The 22824-nt window shown below is 47.3% G+C and overlaps 1 protein-coding gene across 1 annotated transcript in view; it reads right to left on the bottom strand.

Annotated features, from left to right (window-relative positions):
• The window catches only part of LRRC6 (leucine rich repeat containing 6), a 328530-nt gene that overhangs the window by 185392 nt on the left and 120314 nt on the right, over positions 1-22824 (bottom strand). The window contains exon 5 of the mRNA XM_029592046.1: positions 15501-15706. Within this exon, the coding sequence (XP_029447906.1) occupies positions 15501-15706 (206 nt within the window). The remainder of the gene's footprint in view (positions 1-15500; positions 15707-22824) is intronic.

Below are 22824 nucleotides of genomic sequence, written 5' to 3' on the forward strand. Positions count from 1 at the left end.
CGGTGTTTCAAATCTCTTAAGCACTTTGTTTTATATGTGCAAGCACTCTTGAAATAATCGTAGGGTATCCCAATTTCTCTTTTTTTATTTGTTTAAATTTTTTGAGAGACCTTTTGTTTGAAAGCACGTTGACATATGCCGTTCTTAAACGCACATGGAAAAAATAATGAACTAATGAAATAATAAGTGCACTTTTCCATATTTAAGTGGCATTAGAAATTGAATTGACATTTTTGCAAAAAAACAAGAAGGGGCAATTTACCTTTTTTTTTTCAAAAAAAAAAAAAGGTTCATTATTTTTTCCATGTGCGTTTAAGAACGGCATATGTCAACGTGCTTTCAAACAAAAGGACTCTCAAAAAAATTTTAAAAAATAAAAAAAGAGAAATTGGGATACCCTACGATTATTTCAAGAGTGCTTGCACATATAAAACAAAGTGCTTAAGAGATTTGAAACACCGTTTCGGGTGTATATGTATAGTCACTCATTTATGAGGGTAAACCCGTCCTACCATTAGTCACGTTGCTGTATGTGATTCTTTTTGATATATTGTTTGAGGTGAGTTTGTAGCATGTTTGCGTTGGAGGCGACGATAAGCCAATCGTCGAGATAAGGAAATAATTTGATTCCTTTTTTTCTTAAGTGGGCCACCACCACTGCCATGCATTTCATGAAAACCCTGGATGCTGCTGAGAGTCCGAATGTAAGGACCTTGTATTGGTAATTTTTGACATTACATTGGAAGCAGAGGTAACTTATCATTAAAATCATCCATTGTACCTGAAGACTGGAGGGTGGCCAATGTAACCCAATATTTAAAAAAGGCTCAGGGGCGATCCGGGTAACTATAGACAGGTGAGCCTGACTTCAGTGCCGGGAAAAATAGTGGAAACTATACTCAAGATCAAAATCATAGAGCATATAGAAAGACATGGTTTAATGGAACACAGTCAACATGGATTTACCCAAGGGAAGTCTTGCCTAACAAATCTGCTTCATTTTTTTGAAGGGGTTATTAAACATGTGGATAAAGGTGAACCAGTAGATGTAGTGTATTTGGATTTTCAGAAGGCATTTGACAAAGTCCCTAATGAGAGGTTTCTAAGAAAACTAAAAAGTCATGGGATAGGAGGCGATGTCCTTTAGTGGATTACAAACTAGTTAAAAGACAGGAAACAGAGAGCAGGATTAAATGGTCAATTTTCTCAGTGGAAAAGGGTAAACAGTGGAGTGCCTCAGGGATCTGTACTTGGACCGGTGCTTTTCAATATATATATATAAATGATCTGGAAAGGAAAACGACGAGTGAGGTTATCAAATTTGCAGATGATACAATAGTTAAATCATAAGCGGATTGAGATACATTACAGGAGGACCTTGCAAGACTGGAAGACTCGGCATTCAAATAGCAGATGAAATTTAATGTGGACAAGTGCAAGGTGTTGCATATCGGGGAAAATAACCCTTGCTGTAGTTACCGATGTTAAGTTCCACCTTAGGAGCTACCACCCAAGAAAAAGATCTAGGCATCATAGTGGATAATACTTTAAAATCGTCGGCTCAGTGTGCTGCAGCAGTCAAAAAAGCAAACAGAATGTTAGGAATTATTAGGAAGGGAATGGTTAATAAAACGGAAAATGTCATAATGCCTCTATATCGCTCCATAGTGAGACCGCACCTTGAATACTGAGTACAATTCTGGTCGCCGCATCTCAAAAAAGATATAGTTGCGATGGAGAGGGTACAGAAAAGGGCAACCAAAATGATAAAGGGGATGGAACAGCTCCCCTATGAGGAAAGGCTGGAGAGGTTAGGGCTGTTCAGCTTGGTGAAGAGACGGCTGAGGGGGGATATGATAGAGGTCTTTAAGATCATGAGAGGTCTTGAACGAGTAGATGTGAATTGGTTATTTACACTTTTGAAGAACAGAAGGACTAGGGGGCATTCCATGAAATTAGCAAGTAGCACATTTAAGACTAATCAGAGAAAATTCTTTTTCACTCAACGCACAATAAAGCTCTGGAATTTGTTGCCAGAGGAGGTGGTCAGTGCAGTTAGTGTAGCTGGGTTCAAAAAAGGTTTGGATAAGTTATTGGAAAAGTCCATTAACGGTTACTAATCAAGTTTACTAAGGGGCGGATTTTCAGAGCCCTGCTCACGTAAATCCGCCCAAAACCGGGCGGATTTACGTGAGCAGGGCCCTGCGCGCCGGGAAGCCTATTTTACATAGGCCTCCCGGCGCGCGCAGAGCCCCGGGACTCGCGTAAGTCCCGGGGTTCTCGGAGGGGGGCGTGTCGGGGGCGTGTCGGGGGCGGGCCCGGTCATCGCGGCGTTTCGGGGGCATGTCGGCAGCGTTTTGGGGGCGGGTACGGGGGCGTGGCTACGGCCCGGGGGCGTGGCCGTGCCCTCCGTACCCGCCCCCAGGTCGCGGCCCGGCGCGCAGGAGGCCCGCTGGCGCGCGGGGATTTACGCCTCCCTCTGGGAGGCGTAAATCCCCCGACAAAGGTAAGGTTTAGACAGGGCCGGGCGGGTGGGTTAGGTAGGGGAAGGGAGGGGAAGGTGAGGGGAGGGCAAAGGAAAGTTCCCTCCGAGGCTGCTCCGATTTCGGAGCGGCCTTGGAGGGAACGGGGTAGGCTGCGCGGCTCGGCGCGCGCCGGCTATACAAAATTCATAGCCTTGCGCGCGCCGATCCAGGATTTTAGTGGATACGCGCGGCTCCGCGCGTATCTACTAAAATCCAGCGTACTTTTGTTTGCGCCTGGAGCGCAAACAAAAGTAGGCTGTTCGCGCTCGTTTTAAAATCCGCCCCTAAGTGAATAGCCACTGCTATTAACTGCATCAGTAGCATGGGATCATCTTAGTGTTTGGGTAATTGCCAGGTTCTTGTGGCCTGGTTTGGGCTCTGTTGAAAACAGGATGCTGGGCTTGATGGACCCTTGGTCTGATCCAGCATGGCAATTTCTTATGTTCTTATGTTCTTAGGTATTGCCAAGATACTGGATGCATTGGGATATGAGTATAAGCATCCTTCAAATCTAGGGAACACAGCCAGTTGTTGCGTTGTAGAAGAGGCAGAATAGATTTTAGAGATAGCATCTTTAATTTTTCTTTTACCAGGTGTTTATTCAAATCTCTGAGATCTAGAATGGGACGCAATCCACCCGATTTTTTGGGAATTAGGAAACAGGGGGAGTAGAAACCCAGATCCCAATGGGTTGAAGGTATGGATTTTATCGCATTTTGAGTGCGTAGGTGAGATAATGTTTTTTACCAGCTGTGTCTGGTTTCCTCAGTTCACTCTGAAATGGTTTAGGCGAGGAAGAGATGGCCTGGTATAGAAATTCAGTTGATACCCCTCTTTGATTTGCAATACCCAAAGATCTGTGGTGATAGTTGACCATGCTTGTAGAAAGTTGGTTAGTCTGCCTCAAATGAAAGCAGTAGGTGGTGGCCCGATCATCTTCAAAAAGACGATGCGGGTTTTTGATTATTAGATTGTGTTTGTGTTTGTGCCTGTTGGTTTCTGGGATGACCTCTGCATTGCTGACTTTGTTGTCCCTGCTGGCGTTGAACCTGTAGATATGAAGCTGGTCGGTAGGATTGGTAAGGTTTGCATTGCCGTCTTTGATATGTTGGATGACGAAACTGTGCCAGGTAGCGACAAGAGTAAGATGTATGCAGTACAGGGTTAGTTAAGGACTGTACTGCTACTGATTATTCTTTTAGCTGTGCTACGGTCTCTTGTAGATGGTCTCTGAACAAGTTGTCCCCCTTACAGGGAAGGTTTGCCAACTTTTTGTGGACGTCTTCACGAATAGCACTGGATCTGAGCCAGGCTATTCTATGAGCTGCTATGGTCGTTGCAGGAGATCTAGAGTTTGTTTCAAAGGATTCATAGATCGTTCTGAGGAGGTGTCGTGTAGCTTCCTCCATATCTTGTAATGGTTGAGGCGGTGCCGGTGCTGTCTCCGTTGCTGGAAATAGGAGTTTCAATTGTTGAACACACTCATATAAATATTGGAATATATAAAATTGGTGTTGTCCTATGCAAGCTGCAAACATTGCAGACTGAAAGCATTTCCTAGCGAAATCGTCCAAATATTTATGATCTCTACCTGGGGGAGCGCTTGTGTGGGTTTTAGCCCTCTTTGCTCTTTGTAGCGTTGGCTCCACAACTATGGAGACATGTGGCAATTGTGGTGGTGAGTAGAACTTAGATTGCCTCATCTTGAATTTTAAATCTATTTTTCTCGATACTGGAGGAATTGAGAAAGGAGTCTCCCAAGACTTCTCCAAGAGAGAATCCAAAACTTGATGGGATGGCAATGTAGTGGGTTCGGAGGGAAGATCAAAGATTTTTAGGATCCCTAAAGTATCTGTTCTAGGGTCTGGAACTTTCAGAGTGTCCAGATGTAACGTTTTTCCCAATTTATCGAGAAATTTTGGGTAAGAAAGGTCCTCCGGAGGAGAGTATGGTTCCTGTGGTTCCTCTGGGGAGTCCGATCGATATCCCATGGAGGTGTCGGGAGAGCTAGGCAGTGAAGAGGGAAGTGTTCCCTTGGGATCCTGGGGTTGCGGATGTGGAAGTGGAGAAGAATCTCTTGGTGGAGATATGGATGGAAGTGGCAGTACTACTGGAGATTAGACCTGCTGAGTGGTGTATTCGGTGATTCCAGATTGGTTGGTGATGCATGTGGTATCTGTAAATTTGACTGTATGGAGGCAAATAAATTTGTGAGAACTGAAGAGATTTGAGCTATTGCCTGCTGTGTGAAGTCAGGCATCCCAGGTGGGATAGGGGTATGTGGAGGAAGGTCATCGGGTGGACCTATTTTCCCCTGTAAAGGTTCTGGCAGGTGTGGCTGAGGACAGATCAGAGTACATTCGAATGGACAAAGATGACGATGATGAAGACAGAGATGCTTCATCACTCCATTTGTCTCTTGGTGTAGTTAGGCATGTTTGTCTTCGTTTGGAGCTTGTATCCGGTTGAGTCGGATACCAAGAAGTACAAAATCCTTGTGAGCCCGGTGACGGACTGCGGTCACTAAGGTGGTGTTGTTTGGATTTTCTCTTGTGAGGTTCATTGATATCTTTATGGGAGTGCACTGAAGATGGTGTAGAGGAAGGCCTAGGATGTGGTGGTAACTGTTCCACTATCTGTGCCTTTTTCTAGAATGCCTTTTTCTAAAATGGGACGCAATCCACCCGATTTCTTGGGAATTAGGAAATAGGGGGAGTAGAAACCCAGATTCCAATGGGTTAGAGGTATGGATTTTATTGCATTTTGAGTTATACAGGGGTCTGCGTCACGTTAGATGGTTTGTACGTCAATTTGGAGTCAATATGTTTCATATGCATCGATTTTTGCGTCAGATGCGCCGAGTCCGATGCACTATGCTCCTGCTTTCGGTGTGGATGCGCCGGCGTCGAGTGCGTCGGCGTCAAAAGATTTTGCTTTGGCGCTGGTTTCTTCGGCGTCAAGTTCGGCATTGGATGATGTTGCTTCGACGCTGATTGCGTCAGTGTTCGATGGGCATGCTTCAACGCTGGTTGAGCCGGCATCAGAAGTATCTGTGCCAGCTGCTTCAGCGGTGCTGAACTCATCGAAACTTTTGCTGGTTCTGATGGTGGCCTTTGAGTTGATTGGCCTGTGGAACTCCTACTTTCTTGCGCCGATGGTGGAGACAAGGGTCGGTCTCTTCGATGGTGCTTTTTCTTGTATTTGTGCCTGTCACCCATGGAAGGGTCTACCAAGGCCGCCTGTTTGTTCGGAGCAGCCTCTCTAGGTGCCGGTCCCGGCGATTAGTGCGCCTCAGAAGGAGGGGCATATGATCCGCTAACCCTCCTAAGCCTGTCCATTTTCTCATCCCTTTGCTGTCGGGCTCTCAGCGACATTCTGCCGCAATGGGGACAGTCTTCTTGCTTGTGGTCTGGGCCTAGACACACATAGCGAATGTCCATCTGTCACGGACATTATCTTTCCACATGAACAGGGTTTAAACCCTGAAGGTCGTGGCATGATGTTCTCTGTGAGTTTATTGGGTTTTGTTTTTTTTTACTTCTGTCTGAGGAGACAAGGTGCTCCGCGTGCGATCCCGTGCGCAGAAAAAACAGACTGAGGAGAATCTGTCTTCCTGCGTGGGATAACTTGAGCAACCGCAGAACAAAACTCTGCATTTAGCTTTGGTAAAGCTCTTCCTCCTGGGCCTGATAGACAGTCCCATCAAAGCATAGCTAAATCAGCCTTGCTATCGATGGGAAAAGTAATTTCCAATCTTGTTTGTTTGTCTGTATAATTTATTTTGTTCTTTTGGACATTTTGTGGATAGGGTATCTAGGAGATGGAAGGAAGAGATCTTAGGCAAAAAGAGATCTTGGGGATGGTGAGGGGAACAAGAGTAGGGTTGGTGAAAGAAGCAGAGGACTGGGGAAAGAAAGGAGGATGAGGATGGATAGAGAAAAGGGAATGTGAGATAGAGGGTAGGAAGAAGGAAGGTAGAGGATAGAGGGGAAGAATGGGGTGGAACTGGAAGGAGGAAAGTACTGGGATCTATGTGTGTAGAGGGAGAAAGGATTCAGGATGAGGAGAATTAAAAGCCCAATCCTTACCCCTAGTCCACTTTTTTTTTTCCCTTCCTCTCCCTAGTCAGGTGCTGTCCCTCTCATTCCTCCAACCAAGTGCTAATATACACATACAAACCTTTCCTCTTACCCCTCTTTTTCACACCTGCAGATCACCTTGCCCTTCTCTCATATGCTAACCCTCTCACCAGTTCCCTCTTTTGCATTGATAGGGCCTGCAATAAGAAGAGAACAGCAGCATCTCCAACCCCAGCCTCCCTCTCTGCTGCCAGGGTCAGACTGACACTTTGAACCATGCAGTTCAAATTGTCAGTTTGGTCCTTCCAGAAGGGGTGCATGTGTCCTGAAGCACCTCTGTTCTTATCCTAGGATGGGTCCAATAGTTCGCCGAGTGTCACAAGAACCACTCGTGTGGTCAGAATTCTCTGCTGAAATGATCGGCCAGTGTGATGGAGATTGCTGAAAGATAGGTGGCATGTAAGACAGGCCAATATCTGGTTGCATTCTCCTAAATCTTTAACACTTCCTTGTAGAGAGGCCATAATTTGGTGCGTCCCTGTTTGCTGACATAAAACATAACAATCTGGTTGTCTGTTTGAATTAAGATGCTCTTTCCCTGAAGAAAATGCATGAATGTTAACAGAGTATACCTGATTGCTCTTAATTCTAGCAGACTGATCTGAAAGTGGCTCTCCTCGCGAGATCAGAATGATCACCTGTGAGTGCCCTCTCCTTTCAAGAAGGTGTCAGTCTCTAGCAAGATTTGATGAGGAAGTGTGCAAAGCAGTACTCCATCCTGAATAATACAGGATGGGAGGGTGCCACCAGTGTAACTCTCACCTTAGAAACCTAAACTATGTTTGATAATGGTTGGGTCAGTTGATCCCACTGAGAGTGGAAAATCTAGTGCAGATAACAGTATAAAGGCAGGTCAGAGGATCCACATGTAGATTGCTGCCATATGATCTGAACAATAAGAACTGTCATAATAATATAGTAATGACATCAGATAAATACCAAATGGTCCATCTAGTCTGCCCAGCAATTTGCTTATAATAGTAACTGCCGCTCCGTGCAGGTTACTCCCATTCAGAAATGTTACACCATCTCTTTCTTCATGCCTTTAGAGATCAGCACTGTTTGCCCCATGCCCTTTTGAATTCATCAACTGCTTTTGTCTTCACTACCTCCTGTTACAGTTTTGGCTGCAGTGCAACCGCCTCACCACCAGGGGTCCCTCTAGTGCTGGCTTTCCGGACAGGCCCAGTCCATCTTATCTGTCCACTCTGTGCTCTGGGTGTGTCCTTATAACCCTGCCTGACAGTTGCCTCGGGGCTTCGGCATCGAGCTCACCTGGGCTCCCTGCTCTAGCCTTGCGCGGCCTTCGGGCCTTTCCTTGCCTTGCGCGGCCTTCGGGCCTCCTTCCTCGCTGTTCTCACCTGGCCTACGGGCCTTCTGACCTGCCTGCTCTGCTTACGGTGTGTGGCCTACGGGCCTTCTGTGTATGTGTGGCCTATGGGCCTTCTGACCTGCTTGCCCTGACTACGGTGTGTGGCCTACGGGCCTTCTGTGTATGTGTGGCCTACGGGCCTTCTGACCTGCCTGCTCTGCTTATGGTGTGTGGCCTACGGGCCTTCTGTGTATGTGTGGCCTACGGGCCTTCTGACCTGCCTGCTCTGCTTATGGTGTGTGGCCTACGGGCCTTCTGTGTATGTGTGGCCTACGGGCCTTCTGACCTGCCCTGCTCTGCTTATGGTGTGTGGCCTACGGGCCTTCTGTGTGTGTGTGGCCTACGGGCCTTCTGACCTGCCCTGCTCTGACTACGGTGTGTGGCCTACGGGCCTTCTGTGTGTGTGTGGCCTACGGGCCTTCTGACCTGCCTTGCCCCGCTTATGGTGTGTGGCCTACGGGCCTTCTGTGTGTGTGTGGCCTACGGGCCTTCTGACCTGCCTTGCCCTGCTTACTGTGCCCTGACCCAGCCTGAACTTAGACTCTGCTCATTGCCGCCTGCCCTGACCCAGCCTGAACTTAGACTCTGCTCGTTGCCGCCTGCCCTGACCCAGCCTGAACTTAGACTCTGCTCATTGCCGCCTGCCCTGACCCAGCCGGAACTTAGACTCTGCTCATTGCCGCCTGCCCTGACCCAACCTGAACTAGACACTGCTTATTGCTGCCTGCCTTGACCCAGCCTGGAACCAGACACTGTTTCTAGCTTCCTGTCTCTCTCCACCTGGAGCCACCCTGCTGGGTGGTGTTCACGACTCCTGACCGGAGCCCAAGCGTAACAGTATGCCGAAGCCATCAAATTTCCAGGGGAAGAGATAGGTCTGTGTCCTGCCGGTGAGTCAACTTTTTCACTAATTCAAGATGCCTCCTTCTTTAAAGTTTTATACCTGCAATTCCTGTCAGACTTTGAATTATCCAAGCTATCAGAACTGTCTAGCCTGTGAACTTGTTGGTCAGGAACACTGGTCATGTAATAATTGCAACAAGAAAAATGTCTCTGTCTATCAGGAATGTTTGAACTGTCTGGCTCCTAAACCAGGGTGGTGGAAATGCTCCTGTCTTCAGTGTTTGTTACCACCAGGCAAACCCTGCCCCCGGTGTTCTGCTCTAGGACCAGCTGTGCCATTAAAAAAAGCTATCAGCTCTCCTAACCAGTATTCTGTTTCTGGCTCAACTAAAACAGACATTTTTGCTGGCAGTTTGTGGATAGAAAAACCCAGGACTTACCTGGCCAAGAAGGCTTCTGTGAGACCAGTGCTAGAGCCTCGGGAACAGGTTTCTCTACAACGGAGAGAGCTGATTAACTCTAGCAGGGCTCTGCTTCCCACAGCTGCTGTTGAGACACTAACGAGCACATTCCCTAGACGTCCTAGAACTGCCTGTGCCTTCTCTAAACTGCTCCTCCAGAAACAAAATAAGGAGCCTCAGAGTGTGGCTCGAGGTATCAAGCCCACAGCAGTGCTACTTGAGTCTTCTATGTGCACTGCTTCAAACCTTGCTGCTCTGCCATCTGAGCCTGTTTCATCACCCCAGGGGGGGGCCAAGCCTGCTACATCACCCCAGGGGGGGGCCAAGCCTGCTGCATCGCCCCAAGAGGGGGCCAAGCCTGCTACATCGCCCCAAGAGGGGGCCAAGCCTGCTGCATCGCCCCAAGAGGGGGCCAAGCCTGCTGCATCGCCCCAAGAAGGGGCCAAGCCTGCTGCATCACCCCAGGAGGTGGCCAAGCCTGCTGCCTCGCCCCAAGAGGGGGCCAAGCCTGCTGCCTCGCCCCAAGAGGGGGCCAAGCCTGCTGCCTCGCCCCAAGAGGGGGCCAAGCCTGCTGCCTCGCCCCAAGAGGGGGCCAAGCCTGCTGCATCGCCCCAGGAGGGGGCCAAGCCCGCTGCATCGCCCCAGGAGGGGGCCAAGCCCGCTGCATCGCCCCAAGAGGGGGCCAAGCCCGCTGCATCGCCCCAAGAGGGGGCCAAGCCCGCTACATCGCCCCAGGAGGGGGCCAAGCCCGCTGCATCGCCCCAAGAGGGATCCAAGCCCGCTGCATCGCCCCAAGAGGGATCCAAGCCCGCTGCATCACCCCGAGAGGGGGCCAAGCCCGCTTCATCGCCCCGAGAGGGGTCCGATCCTGCTACAACGCCCGGAGAGGTGTTCCAGCCTGCTGTTTCATCCCGAGAGGGGCCCGAACCTGCTGCACTACCCCGAGAAGAGCCTGCTAAACCGGTCCTGCTGCCACCCCCGGAGGGGCTCAAACCGGTACCACTAACAGACTTTCTAACTCAGCCATCTGAGCCTGTTGAATTGCTCCAGCTGTTGTTGCCCTCGGAGGGGCCAGATCTCATCTTTGAGTACCCCCTGCTAAGATGGGACCCAGGAGGAGGGGGAGGCCTTGAGGAGGGGGTACTGTTACAGTTTTGGCTGCAGTGCAACCGCCTCACCACCAGGGGTCCCTCTAGTGCTGGCTTTCCGGACAGGCCCAGTCCATCTTATCTGTCCACTCTGTGCTCTGGGTGTGTCCTTATAACCCTGCCTGACAGTTGCCTCGGGGCTTCGGCATCGAGCTCACCTGGGCTCCCTGCTCTAGCCTTGCGCGGCCTTCGGGCCTTTCCTTGCCTTGCCCTGCGCGGCCTTCGGGCCTCCTTCCTCGCTGTTCTCACCTGGCCTACGGGCCTTCTGACCTGCCTGCTCTGCTTACGGTGTGTGGCCTACGGGCCTTCTGTGTATGTGTGGCCTATGGGCCTTCTGACCTGCTTGCCCTGACTACGGTGTGTGGCCTACGGGCCTTCTGTGTATGTGTGGCCTACGGGCCTTCTGACCTGCCTGCTCTGCTTATGGTGTGTGGCCTACGGGCCTTCTGTGTGTGTGTGGCCTACGGGCCTTCTGACCTGCCCTGCTCTGCTTATGGTGTGTGGCCTACGGGCCTTCTGACCTGCCTTGCCCCGCTTATGGTGTGTGGCCTACGGGCCTTCTGTGTGTGTGTGGCCTACGGGCCTTCTGACCTGCCTTGCCCTGCTTACTGTGCCCTGACCCAGCCTGAACTTAGACTCTGCTCATTGCCGCCTGCCCTGACCCAGCCTGAACTTAGACTCATAGAAACATAGAAACATAGAAATGACGGCAGAAGAAGACCGAATGGCCCATCCAGTCTGCCCAGCAAGCCTCACACATTTTTTCTCTCATTCTTATCGTTACTCTTAGCTCCTTGTTCTATTCCCCTTCCACCCCCACCATTAATGTAGAGAGCAGTGATGGAGCTGCATGCAAGTGAAATATCTAGCTTGATTAGTTAGGGGTAGTAGGGGCAGTAACCGCCGCGATAAGCAAGCTACACCCATGCTTATTTGTTTTACCTAGACTATGTTGTACAGCTCTTGTTGGTTTTTTTTTTTTTTTTTTTTTTTTTTTTTTCTTCTCCCCTGCTGTAGAAGCAGAGAGCCATGCTGGATATGCATTGAAAGTGAAGTATCAGGCACATTTGGTTGGGGTAGTAACCGCCGTAACAAGCCAGCTACTCCTCGCTTTGTGATTGCGAATCCTTTTTTTTCTTCACCCCAGTCGTTGAAGCTATGCAGGATATGCGTGAAGCATCAGGTTTTTTTTTTTTTTCCCCCTGCCCTTGAAGCAGAGAGCTATGCTGGAAATGCGTGATGTATCAGTCTTTCTCCCATGCCGATGCAGGAGAGAACCATGCTGGATATGCATGGAAAGTGAAGTATCAGGCACATTTGGTTTGGGGTAGTAACTGCCGTAACAAGCCAGCTACTCCCCGCGTTTTGAGTGCGAACCCTTTTTCTTCTCCTTTGCCGTTGTAGCAGAGAGCTCTGCTGGATGTGTGAAGTATCAGTTATTCTTCTCCCCTGTCATTGAAGCAGAGAGCTATGCTGTATATGCATTGAAAGTGAAGTATCAGGCATATTTGGTTTGGGGTAGTAACCGCCGTAACAAGCCAGCTACTCCCCTCTTTATGAGTGCAAATCCTTTTTTCCATTACCTCTTGCTGTTGAAGCTTAGAGCGATGTAGGAGTCACAGTAAGCATGTGTATGTTTATTTAGTAAGGGTATTGTGTCAATAGCCATCATTCTGGCGAGTCACCCACTCTTCATTGGTGGCCTCTTGACTTTATGGATCTGCTCGTTGCCGCCTGCCCTGACCCAGCCTGAACTTAGACTCTGCTCATTGCCGCCTGCCCTGACCCAGCCGGAACTTAGACTCTGCTCATTGCCGCCTGCCCTGACCCAGCCTGAACTTAGACTCTGCTCCTTGCCGCCTGCTCTGACCCAGCCTGAACTAGACACTGCTTATTGCTGCCTGCCTTGACCCAGCCTGGAACCAGACACTGTTTCTAGCTTCCTGTCTCTCTCCACCTGGAGCCACCCTGCTGGGTGGTGTTCACAACTCCTGACCGGAGCCCAAGCGTAACACCTCCTCTGGGAGGGCATTCCAAGCATCAACCACCATTTCTGTGAAGAAATATTTACCAATATTGGTACTGAGTTCTTCCCCCTGGAGTTTCAAATCTATTATTTCCTTTCCAATGGAAAAGATTTGAAGTTTGTGTTTTATTAATACCTGTCAGGTATCCGAAGTTCTTATCACATCTTCCCTGCACCTTCTCTCCTCCAGGGTATACATATTTAGATCCTACAGTCTCTCCTCGTAAGTCTTCTGAAACAGAGCCCACACCATTTTGGTCACCTTCTTCTAAACTGTTTCCATCCTGTCTCTATGCATTTTGAGATACGGACTCCCAAACTGAACAGCGGCTCTAAGATGGATGCACCATCCAGTGCCACTCAAGCTCCTCCTCAAACATTGCCTATGCCAACACTGACTGGGAGGAAGGAGGGGTCGCAGACCCTCTTTGGAACCAAGAAAAGGATCAGTGACTGTCATCAGGAACAATGGAGACCATTGCAGACTTCCTGCACCGATGAAGGACTGGCACTCCTAGCCGCGGGGTCACTTTGAGGGCATCTCAGCATGATCTGGCGCATCCTTGTGCCCAGTAACATGAATCAACGGGGAACAATGCTGATGCTTCTTCGGCTTCCCTCGATGTTTGCCATGTTTTTTTCCCTGGTGCCGAGGCTGATGACGAGGAACTCGACATCCTTGGACTGGAGAAGTCTCCAGCACCCCTAGCAGCTGACGGCACCATCAAAACTGACAGTCCCACTGATGTCAATGGCTCGGCATCCATCGATGCAGTTCCATGGTCCTTCAATGCAGATGACGCCACTGCCAATGTCGATGGCTTGGTCTTTTCTGGCCCAAAGAGTTGTTCATTCTTATCGAGCCGAAGACGAAGTCCCTTCGGGGTCATCTAGGCACATTTGCAGCAACCCTGAACATCATGAAATGCCTCCAGGTAGAGGACACATCCATCATGGGGATCCATGATGGACATGGTCCTCGGGCACCAAGGGAATTGCTCGAAACCAGACGCAGCCATGACAGGATGAAATAAAAGGGAAGTAAAATCAAAAGCAATGGTAGTGGGCGTCAAAGGTCGGCAGGCACTGAAGCACTGCCACCGTGGGGAATCACCCGTGAAAGGAAACTTACCAATAAATGACAAAAACCTTGACTAGGAACACTATGGGCAGGACAAAGAGGGATTCAGCATCGAACACAAGTGAAAAAAAATCGCGAAAAAGTGAAAAATGGAAACATTTTCCAAAACAGTCCAAAAAGACTGAAAGTGAGCTCACCAACCTTGATGCTGCAGCTTTGCAGAAAAAGAGAGACTGAAAAGAGACCCCACATGGACATGTGTTAGAGTATGCTCTGCAAGCTCAGTGTGGTATATCAAATTTCTAGAAACTTTGACATAAGTTTTCCATGTCGGGTCTCCATCTGATGATGTTACCCATGTGTGAGGACTGCCATTCTGCTTGTCCTTGGAGAATGCTGGGTATTTCCAAGTGGCCTGGATTGGCCTTTCTCAGAGACTGAATACAGGGCTCAACAGACCATTGGTCTGACCCATTGTGATACTTCTTATGTTCTACTTCTCCTAATTCTTTACAAACAATAAAAACACAAAGATATGCTTTCCCCTAAAAGTATCCATGTATTTTGCACCTATTTGTGTGGGTGGCTGATATGGAGTCTCAGTTTAGTGGACCCTTGGGCTGACCTGCAGGAGACTGGGAAAGATGGTCAAATTCTCTAGTGTATGGCAGGCCGGGAGGCAGATGTTCAGAAACATGTAGAGATGCTCTTCACCCTGGAAGTTGGTACTCCCCCAAGAGGAGCCCGTAGGAGCCCAGCCGCTGGGACTTAGGCGGCTTCACCCTTGGAAGCCGAAGCCCTCCCGGGAGGAGCCCGTAAGGTCCCAGCCGCTGGGACTTAGGCGGGTAGTGGATCAAGACCAGTAACTGGAACCAGACTAGGACAGTAGCAAGTACTGTAACAGGGCTCGGGTTCTGGAACCAGGCAGGAACTGAGGCAGGACCCGGGTACTGGAACCAGGCGGGAACTGCGGCAAGACTCGGATACTGGAACCAGGCAGGAACTGTAGCAAGACTCGGGTACTGGAACCAGGCAGGAACTGTAGTGGGCAAGCAGGTACTGTAGCAGGCAAGCAGGAACCAAGCAAGTACTGTAGCAGGCAAGCAGGAACGGAGCGAGTAGCAAGGCAGGTCACTACGGGGCACAACGCAACCAGGAGGTAAACCCGTTGCAAGGCAAAGACTGAAGGTCCGCGGCCAGCTTATCAAGGCCACAGCATCTGACGTCAGGAACTGGGCTGGGTCACCCTTGGCGGGAAATGGCCTAGAAAAGCGTCTGAGTGGCGCGCGCACCTAGGACCAGGACATCCATGGGAGACTTCCCGGCGGCGCGGCCCCCGCGGGGACGCCATCAAACAGGCCGCAAACCAGCCCTCCAGAAGCGGGAACAGGTCCAGGAGCTTAGAGGTAAGGGTCTGGCCGCGGCGCTCGCAGCCAGAACCGTAACAGTGGCAGAGGGGAGGCAAAACATCACATGTGCATTTAAAAATGCCATATATGCGAACTGTTTTTCCTCCCCCAACCCAAACCTCCACGTCCAGGAAAGTCTTATTTCAATCCGGCTAAAAGTGCGCATGCAGTGAAAGCCCAAGCTTATAGCAAGCAGAGGGCAATTTTCAGACAGGCTATTTTACCAGGGTCAACTGCCATTGAAAAATATCCTATAAACGTGCTTCTACCCACCCCACCCCCCGCCCCCCCAAGCAGCTGTCAACTGGGCAGCACCACAGCACAGATATGTGGATAAGATAGAGGGCAGCTTCACAGTTATATTTAGCTGAAGTTGCTCCTGGCAGAGAAACATGGAGTATAATTTTTTTTCATACCCTGACAAAAAATGTAAATCTTACATGAAAAATTAAAAAATGTAATTTTTATATGCACAGTATTGATGATATTTGCATACCATTGTTTGTCAAATCCACGTTTGCTGCCCTTCTGACTTTTTCTTCTTTCTTCCTGATCTTGCAGTTTTTTCTGTTCCTCATCTCTTTCCTTGGCCCGTTTTTTGAGGTAGGCCTCCTCCTGTTCTCTAATTTTTTTGCGATTTTCTGGATAATTCTGCATTGCTTGGATCCACTCTGAGCGCTCTATTTCTTTACCATCCAACCACTAAAAGTGAAAAATAAATGTTAGTAAAATTTAAGCATGTAAGCAAGGTCTCTACAAGAATATTATAAGTTTTGATTGAAATGTAATACAATAACATAATAAATGACAGCTGATAAGCAAGAAAATACAAAATTAAGTGTCACCCTAATAATAAATGCCATCAGTTTTTTTGATTTGGGAATATGTTTCCAATTCTGAGAATTTTACTGTGGTAGAAAACCCAACTTTATTTTCACAAAATGGAGGGATCTGTAAAGAAATATTAGGCTTGCCTCAGGCTTCTCAGCTATGTCAGCATTGGAAGGAAGTGTTCAAAGTTCACAGGAGGGAAGGAGAGGCAAATAGCGCTCTGCAACAATGAGAAAGGAACCATAGCAGTAGGATGAAGGAAGTATAGCTGAGTGAGGAAAAAGAAGATAAAGCTGGGGGAAAGAATTTGTAAATCATGCAAGGGTGGCAAAGTTCAGTTTCACGTGTCCATGAGGAAACAAAAGTTAGTAAAATCAGGTCCTGTGTCTTATAATATATGTATTTCATTTCAGCCAAAGAAAGAGCCCAACGGACAGAGATGCAAAGTTTTTCACAGACAGGGGACTATATATGTTAATACACACAAAATGTACAGAAAAGACAGCCCTTCTGGCTTTTACACATTTTTATGCATATAAGACCTGTTTGCGAAAACATTCACAAAATGGCCTCTTACACATAAAACTTTTTCTTTTAGCTTATGCACTCTTGCTTTTCTTTTTCAACTTGACAGCACATAAATTCACTGTCCATAATAATGTTTCTCTTATTTTCAGTCTCTCTAACAAAAACTGTCAATTTCACATGGGACAGTTTTTTTTTTTTTAATTACCTAAATTATTACCAATATATGTATACTCACATTCTTATTCTTCATAAACTTGCCAAAATACTACCTCTTATTTTCATCTGACCAGAATAGAATGAATAACTGTGAGGAGCATTCATGCAGCACCTCCTCCGCTACATGCTCGCATTTACAAAAATTGTGAGTTAATGAGTTGCTGCAAAATCATGCAAAGCAGCATATTAACTCAGAATTCAGCACACACCAGCAGGCGAGGACATGCCCATATGCCAATTTTCACAAAAAGATAACTATACCTCAATGAGGTGTAATCCTTTTTTGCAAAGTTGCTAGTAAGAAAATTATGCACATAACTTTTCTACCAGACTCATTTGCATAAGAGCTCTGGTTACAAAAAAAATGTTACGCACAGAAAACTGCAACTTCTGCACAAATAACTCCACAGCTTACTACATCAGTCTCTCAGTCAGAAAAATCTGTATGGGCAGCAAAATAGTTATCATCAAAACAAAATTAAATTCCAGTTACAAAACTTCAGAGAGACTGATTGATTTAACAAAAAATGTTAAAGAAAACAAACTCTAAGGGAAATACATCAAGCCACGTTAGTGCTCTAACACACGTTAAACAGTGTATATTGCGTGATATACGCAATATTTTGTATCTCTCCGCCCAGGTTCCCTCCCCTATTGCAATCATCTTCTTTGCATGTGATTTGCAGGCATGAATAATGCAAATACACGTAAAGAAAGTCATATATAGACAATCCTATGCAAATATTTTATTGCTGCGAACAAGAAGGTGATCAGTCGCGATAAAATACCACCATCTTCTTGAAAAGCGTTAATTGTGAGGCAGGAAGCCTGGGACCCTAATGGGTTTGATCCCCAGATCTTGCCCCAGTCACATGGCTAGGCAAGGTAGGGTCAGCGCCATTTTGGAAAATGAAGCCAACTGGGCCAGGTGCAAGGGTACAACCCAACCCCAATGTAGGAGCACCATCTGAAATTTAAGGTTCAGGGGGGTGCGGGAGGGGGGTAGTGTGCCAGGGGGTGGGGGCTTGGATCCTAATTTATTTATTTTGGCTTTCAGGGATGAGTATGGGAAGGGGACCTGGGACTTTTTTTTTTTTTTTTAAGTCCATGACAGTTCCATGATGTTGGGGCCGCCATCGCGTTAAAGTGCCACTAGGCGTGTTCTTTTGCCCCACAGTTTTTGGCCATGAGATAAAAGAATGCGCCACAGAGCCGCAATGTATTTTCAGGGGAAGGGACCTACTATTGTGGCAACACCATCCTGCAACAGTGGGACCCTTCCTGTGAAAAAACATTGTGGCTTAGGCCTGGATTTTCTAAGGTCACAGACCTTAGAGAATCCGGCGGTAACAGGGGGCGTGGGGGGGGGGGGTGAAGCGGGGGGGCGGGCCTGCGACGGTCAGCAGCGATCGCACCTCCGCAGTGCCATTGCTGCTGGCTTTCGCACCCAATAGCGCCATCGTAAAAGGTGGTGCTATTGGATGTGCTACTGGCAGCGAAAATGGTTATCTTTTCGCCGCCAGCGAAGTTTCCGCCGTGTCCGCCCCAATGATGCCCCGACTCCTCCCCGATCTAGCTATCGCACATGAAAAGGGACTTTTCGCGTGCGATACGCTACGAAAATGACCCCCTTAGTGCATCTAGGGGTCTATTTGCCAGAAAAAAATGTGTAAAGCAGCATTAGAGTATATTTTATGCTTCCTAAAAGAGGAAAACAGTTATACTAAGCTTCTTCTAAGAAACTGAGTACAGCAATTCCAACCCACACCCTCTAAAGCAAATATAAATGTAACAAAGCATGAGTAACTGTACACTAGGAAAAAAACATTATTGTACAAGATACCAGTAAACTTTAACTCCAAAATCTGCTAGTAAATTGAACCTCAGATGTAGAATATTCTCTTAATGTGACACTTTTATCCTTTCATCTGAAATTAGTACCAAAAAAACAGACACACCTTCAATTGTGGAAGAGTAGCTAATACATACTGTCTGTACCCTTCAAATTCAGTGCAAGGGTTGCCCACCAAATAGAGGTCTTTCAAATGTAAGTTATGTTGTAAAATCCTTATACTCGAAAGTTCACCAACAAAATTCACTGTCAGATCAAGTTTCTCCAGTGCTTCACAACCTAAAGGAAAGAAAACAGGGTCATTCATTTGGAAGTACTTCAAAAAACCAGCTCTGTCTCTACTACTACTCATGAAATCATGGCAACATTTAAAGGGACAACTAGTAGGAGCACATGTTATCAGTGGCAGAGGAAGAGATGAAGTCAGCATCGTTGAGCACTCAGAGGACCTTAGCAGATTAAAAAGTTTATAGGTTATATAATCAGTATATTAACCCTAGCGTACATAAAATGATTGGAAAGTTTCCACTGTTAAGGAGGGTCCTGTCTCCCAAATTTGTTTAGTGGATTCCAATTTGTATGTGTCATACATATGGTGAAGTTGATCCTCATGGAAATAGTAAGAGTAGTTTACAATTCTCTGGACTGGTCAAGGAGAACCCCATCATCCTCCCCTCCATAAACTCTACCCCTAAAGCTATTCCATAGTGCTGGCCACCAATAAAACATTAAATGGAGGCATGCCACTTTTAGATAAACATAAAGTCTTACTTTCTAGTTTTAATCCAGCCATTATATATAGGAATAGAATGGGGTAGTGTCATGGTTTCACCTGCCGGGCAGCTCACTGTGCCCTGATCCTGACTGCTATGACACCGCCCCACCAGCAGAAACCTCAAGTGAGCTCTGTTCTTACCAATCCTAGCCATCTCCTCACTGACCACCTGATTCAGCCTGTGGTGCAGCCTCCCCTTCACCAGAGGTCCTCAATGAGCTTCACCTCCAGCCTCACCAAGATCTGCCTCACTGCTTGCACCACACCCAAGCTCCAGTCACATTTAGACCTGCGTTTCCAGAACCAAGATGCCTTTCTTGGAATCACCCTTGGCTCTCTGACCTGGCCTCTATTATCTTGCTCCATGCCTTATGGCCTCTGGACCTTCTTGCATTTTGCTCCTTGTCCTGCAGCCTAACTAGGCCTTGCCTTGCCTTGTAGGCTCCAAGCCTTCTATTTCCATGTATCTTGCTCTGTGGCTTACTCATGTCTCTCCTCACCTAGAGGCCTCCAAGCATTATGCTTAGCAGCCTACGGGCCTTCTGTATTGCTGCCCTCGAGCCTCATTGTTCTTTGTTCCATGTTGTCTTGTCTACTCCTTGTCTGGTCCTCTCTTGTCTTGTCTAGTCCTGCCCTTTTCAGGTCTTGTCCTACCCTGCCCAGTCCAGTTCCTTGTAACTATTCCCTACCTTGCTATTGCCTTGCCTTGCCCCAATCTGTATCCAGTCCGTCTCTACTCAGTATCCTGCCCAAGCCTGTATCTGTATCCAGTCCCTGCTCAATGTCCTACCCAAGCCTGTGTCTGATCCACTTTCAGTCCCTGCTTAGTATCCTGTTCAGTCTTGTCCAACTGGTTCCAGTATTCAGTCCTCAGTTCCCTGCTTGTTCTAATACCCTGACCTCTGCTTACAGTCTGTCTTTGCCCAAAATGTCCAGCCTATGCCAGACATTAGTTCCAGTTTGTGCTTGCTCCACCTTGTCTAGTCTGTCCTGCCTTATCCAGCCTCATCCAGCTAAGCCCTACCAGTCCCCAGAACCCAAGAACTCAACCTGTAGGGGATGGGGTTGGCTACACAGAAGACCAGCCCAGCTTCCAGCCGTGACCAGCCATGATGTTCTGAAGCCAAGCCCTACTGGTCCCCGGAAACCAAGAGCTCAACTTGCGGAGGAGGGGGATGGCTAGGCAGAAGACCAGCCCTTGTCCAGCCCTGAGTCCTATACCATACCTGTGAGGGTGTATCCTAACCCCAGCCAAGCACCTCATGACAGACAGAGAAATGCTGAATTCTCAGAATTCATGGGATACAGTCAGAGTAAATTTTTCACAAAGTTTGCCATATGGTATTCCATAATGTTAACATACCAGACTCTTAGACTTCACTTGAACATCAAATAGACCTCTAAAATTCACATTCCCAACACCTTACAGGAATTTAAGGATTTCATTTCCCACAGTACACTCTACCAGTTTCTCACCCCAACGTACAGGGACAGGATATTTCTCTTCATTTTCAATACCAGACTCAAAACCACCTGTAGGGCAACAAGGTTCACCCCCTTAGAATTTACTCACGACTTCCTCTTCACTCGACATTTTCGCTTCTGTCTCTCTACTTCACCTATGTGCAGATCTCCCCGGTACTCTTCATACCTGGAATCGTCATAGGATATTCCTCATCTCAGAATAACCCCTTTCTCATTCCTCTAGGCCTTTTTCCTCAAGGGGAAGAAGTGCCTCTTCTCCACCCTAGTTCCTGGACATTTTCTCATGGGGAGGAAAGTTTGCTTATCATAAATTGTATTTCATAGATAGCAGGGTGAATTAGTCATTATATGTGGGTAAATATCATCCAGCGCCACAGAACAGATTTGTCTCTCCAAGCTAGTAGCTCTCTTTAAGCTCTACTAAGTATGTGCAGGCATTGCTTCATGAACCTCCTCTGTCCATATCAGAGCTAATCTAGCTATTTAATCAATTCTCCAGGTATGTGGATGGGCATTCCATGGCTAATTCACCTTGCCTTCTACAGAAAACCATTACAATTTCTCCATCGATAAGCATGCTGAATTAGCAATTACATGTTGGGAATTCCAAGCTGTGGGTTGCAGCAGAGCATTTACTTAGAAAGCAACCCAGCCTCCACCATGGAGAGTGGACTACAGGAAAAACAGATTTCGCAAACTACTTGTCCAAATTTACTGTCAGCCTTTGAGAGGTTATCAAGGCAGTAGTGGGAGGTAAAAGAATGAACTGAAGATCAAGTTGCAGATTTGCAAATATCTTCAAAAGGTACTTCTCAAGGATGAGCAATGGAAGCAGCCTTGGCTCTCACTTGATGAGCTTTCACAGGGTCTATGATTTGCAGTTCTGCTAAGTTGTAGCAGTGGTGAATGCCCTCAGTCAGCCATTTAGTCAAGGTACACTTGCCAACTGCTACTCCTAGCCTACTGGAATCGTATGAGATGAATAGTTGGAAGATTTTATGATACAGATGAGTTTGTTTCTTATAATATCCTAAGGTCTTTTTGAAGACCCAAGTATGAAGAGCTTTTTCACCTTCATTCATTTGGGGCATAAGAAAGAAGGTAGACAATACGATGGATTGATTTATATGGAAAGCCAAGACTACCTTTTGCAGAAATTTTGGGTGAATACAGAGAACCATCCAGTTGTGGAAGAATTGCATGTACAGAAGATAGTGGACGAGAGCTTGGAGTTTACCAATTCTTCTAGCTGAAGTCACTGAGATGAGGAACAGCACTTTCTATGTCAGATTCTTTAGAGAAGCTGACTCCAGTGGCTCAAACAGAGGCTTTATTAGTTAGGAAAGGTCCTCATTTAGGTCCCACAGAACAGATGGTTTCTTGATACAGCAAAATTGCTTACCTTGTAATAGGTGTTATCCCAGGAAAGCAGGATGTAGTCCTCACATATGGGTGACATCATTTATGGAGCCCTATTGCAGAAAACTTTCTGTCAAAATTTCTAGAAACTTTTGACTGGCACTCTGAGCCCACTGAGCATGCCCAGCATACCATGATATTCTTAGCCACAGGGGTCTCCCTTCAGTCTCGTATGTAGCAATAAGCTTTAGCAAAAATAAAATAATAAACAGTATCGGACCCAACTCCACGGGGGTGGCGGGTGGGTTTCATGAGGACTACATCCTGCTGTCCTGGGATAACACCTATTACAAGGTAAGCAATTTTGCTTTATTCCAGGACAAGCAGGATGCTAGTCCTCACATATGGGTGATTAGCAAGCTAGAGGCTGAGTTCATTTTGTAGTGAAGCAACAGTGAAGTATTGTTGCTGAAAATGAGGCAGCCGAAGATCACAGCAGGTTGGATGTAAAAGGAGTTGAGATTAAACTGGAAACAAGTTCTTTAAGACAGATTGTCCATAGGCTGAATCTTGTCGTCCTTCTTTATCTAAACAGTAATGAGCTGCAAAGGTGTGAAGAGAACTCCATGCTGCTGCTTTACATATGTCAAGGATTGGCACTGAACAATAGTGTGCTACTGAGGGTTGACATCGCTCTTACTGAATGTGCCTTTACTCGCCCTTGGAGAGCAAGGCCTGCTTTGTCATAGCAAAACTGTATGCAATCTGCTAGCC

The sequence above is a fragment of the Rhinatrema bivittatum genome, chromosome 2, assembly GCF_901001135.1.
Source record: "Rhinatrema bivittatum chromosome 2, aRhiBiv1.1, whole genome shotgun sequence".
NCBI lineage: Eukaryota > Metazoa > Chordata > Amphibia > Gymnophiona > Rhinatrematidae > Rhinatrema > Rhinatrema bivittatum.